General features: G+C 42.8%; 1 protein-coding gene across 1 annotated transcript in view; it reads right to left on the reverse strand.

The window, feature by feature from the left end:
* Positions 1–2075, reverse strand: part of HEATR2 (HEAT repeat containing 2) — a gene marked incomplete at its 5' end in the record, with an annotated part of 30416 nt that extends 28341 nt beyond the window's left edge. Inside the window, 3 exons of the mRNA XM_009585450.1 lie at positions 315–439; positions 1290–1474; positions 1901–2075. Of these exons, the coding sequence (XP_009583745.1) occupies positions 315–439; positions 1290–1474; positions 1901–2075 (485 nt within the window). The remainder of the gene's footprint in view (positions 1–314; positions 440–1289; positions 1475–1900) is intronic.
* Positions 2076–2079: the final 4 nt, after the last annotated feature.

Raw genomic sequence — 2079 nt, forward strand, 5'->3', positions numbered from 1 at the left:
AACCTACGCACATTAAGTTGACAGTTTATGCTTCTTTTGTATTCAGGGCACAAAAGTCACCTCTTCCAAAGGATAATTCTGTCTCTGTCTACCTCTGTCTTTGTCTCTCTCATACTTACTTGAATGTAGCATAAAAGGACAATATAACAAAAGTTACTAAAGATAATGCTATCGTTCTGGGTTTAAGGGGGAAAAAAAAAAAAAGGTGTTTTTTTTCTTCTCCAAGCCATACATCTGTGAACATAGAAACATTTCCATGTACAACAACTATTCAGGGGAAAAAAAAGAAAAGAAAAAAAAAGTGTTCTGCTTACGTATTTTCAGGAATTTCATCAGTAAAGCTGCCAAGTAACAAAGGGATCAACTTGTGAAAATATGAATATCTATCTCGTAGGTGCAACAACCATTCTCCAATGACAGTTGTTACAGCATGCCGAACCTACAAGGATACAAAAAGGCTATTTTAAATATGTCAGGAAAATACCAGAGAAATTAAAAAAATAGTATTCGCTTTCGGTATATAAGACTTGGTAAAGTGCATCAATAGTCTCAGAAGAAATTACAAGAACCCAAGATTTCCTCACTTGCAGCAAGCATCTTAAGTAACATGCAAGGTATCATGCTCCCTCTTGTGTACTCACTCTGGCTTAGTTAGTCTTAGACTATTTGCTGCACAAAAGCACATCTTCAAAAGGAAGACAAGATACAGACCTAACTCAGAACACTCTAATTCTCATGGTTAAGATCTCTCTGAGAACGTAAGAAATCTACATTTCTCTGGAATCTGAAGCTTTCCAAGCACATCTCCAGAAGACAATTTTCTCTGTTCACTATAAAGAAAGCCTAAGTGAAATACTGTGAATACACCCACTCAAAAATTAAAATATTTTAGTTATTATTAAGTTGCACATTTTAAAATTACTGCCTCAATTGCATCTTATGAAAGGACCAATACCATAGGCATTTGTTAAACATCTAAAAAGGCCATAGAATCAAGTCCCAGAGAGATTTAACACAAGAATTTAAGACAGAATTGAAGGCACCCATTAAAATAAAAAGGTGCCTACAAACTTCAACAGCCTGCAGAATTAGACAGCAGCTGAATAGGTCACCAACCTTGGTTTTGGATAGCTTACAATTGCCAAAGCCTGTATGTGACATATTTACATATCTCGACTGAAAGAATGAAAGCTGAAAATTGGAGGGGGGCGGGGGGGGGGGGGAACACCACCAAAAAACCCACCCCAAAACAGATTTAAAATAAAGGCAGCAAAAAAAAAAGAACACACCTTAGGAATCTCATCAAATAATCTCTGTGCCAGATGAGACAGAACATCATCCACAGATTTTCCATTTCCAAACTGTATCACTGCTCCGGTAGCCTGAATTACATCAACACGAACTCTGTAGTGCTGGTGCGAAATTGTTTGCATTAAGGGTTTTATCAGAGATTCTGACTGCATATGGAAGTGCTCTGTTAGGGCAGAGAAACAGAAACTTCAAATATGTCTTTCTTGGATTTTGAGCAACAGGATTTCTGTAACACTATGAACAGCAGCCTAATTAATATCACTGCATTCATGTAGCATGCAGATTTAGCTTGACACTATATTAGAGCTGAACGCTAGCCCACACGCACTCCCCTAGCCCCCTCCTCCTACTATTATCCACATGCTGTAACTGCTCAGCATCCATCCCTGGCATGGTTCTTCTCTGGCAGATACTCCAAGGCCTGCAAAGTACACCTGAGAGGGTGCGTGCAACTTCTCATCTCTTCTCCTCTCTCCTGATTGCACCCCTGTAACCTCCTACCGTGCCCTACCTCAGCCCCTGTCCCTCCGGGAAACCGCAGGCTCCTGTCAGCCCACCGCTCCCCACTTTGCCCATCCCCGGGCCCCACCTGGCATGGCCTGGGCGCAGGCCACGGCGCACCTGCAACTCTCACGCCTGACCTCGGCATAGTGGTCGAGGAGGGTGGCCTGAAGGATGCGGATGACATCGCTGAGGTAAGGGGCCAGGGAGGCCCCGCAGCGCTGCAGCAGGAGGCTCAGGAGCTGGACGAGGCCGAGGCGCAGCTCC

Source organism: Fulmarus glacialis, unplaced genomic scaffold (assembly GCF_000690835.1).
Source record: "Fulmarus glacialis isolate BGI_N327 unplaced genomic scaffold, ASM69083v1 scaffold2639, whole genome shotgun sequence".
In the NCBI taxonomy this organism is placed as follows: Eukaryota; Metazoa; Chordata; class Aves; order Procellariiformes; family Procellariidae; genus Fulmarus; species Fulmarus glacialis.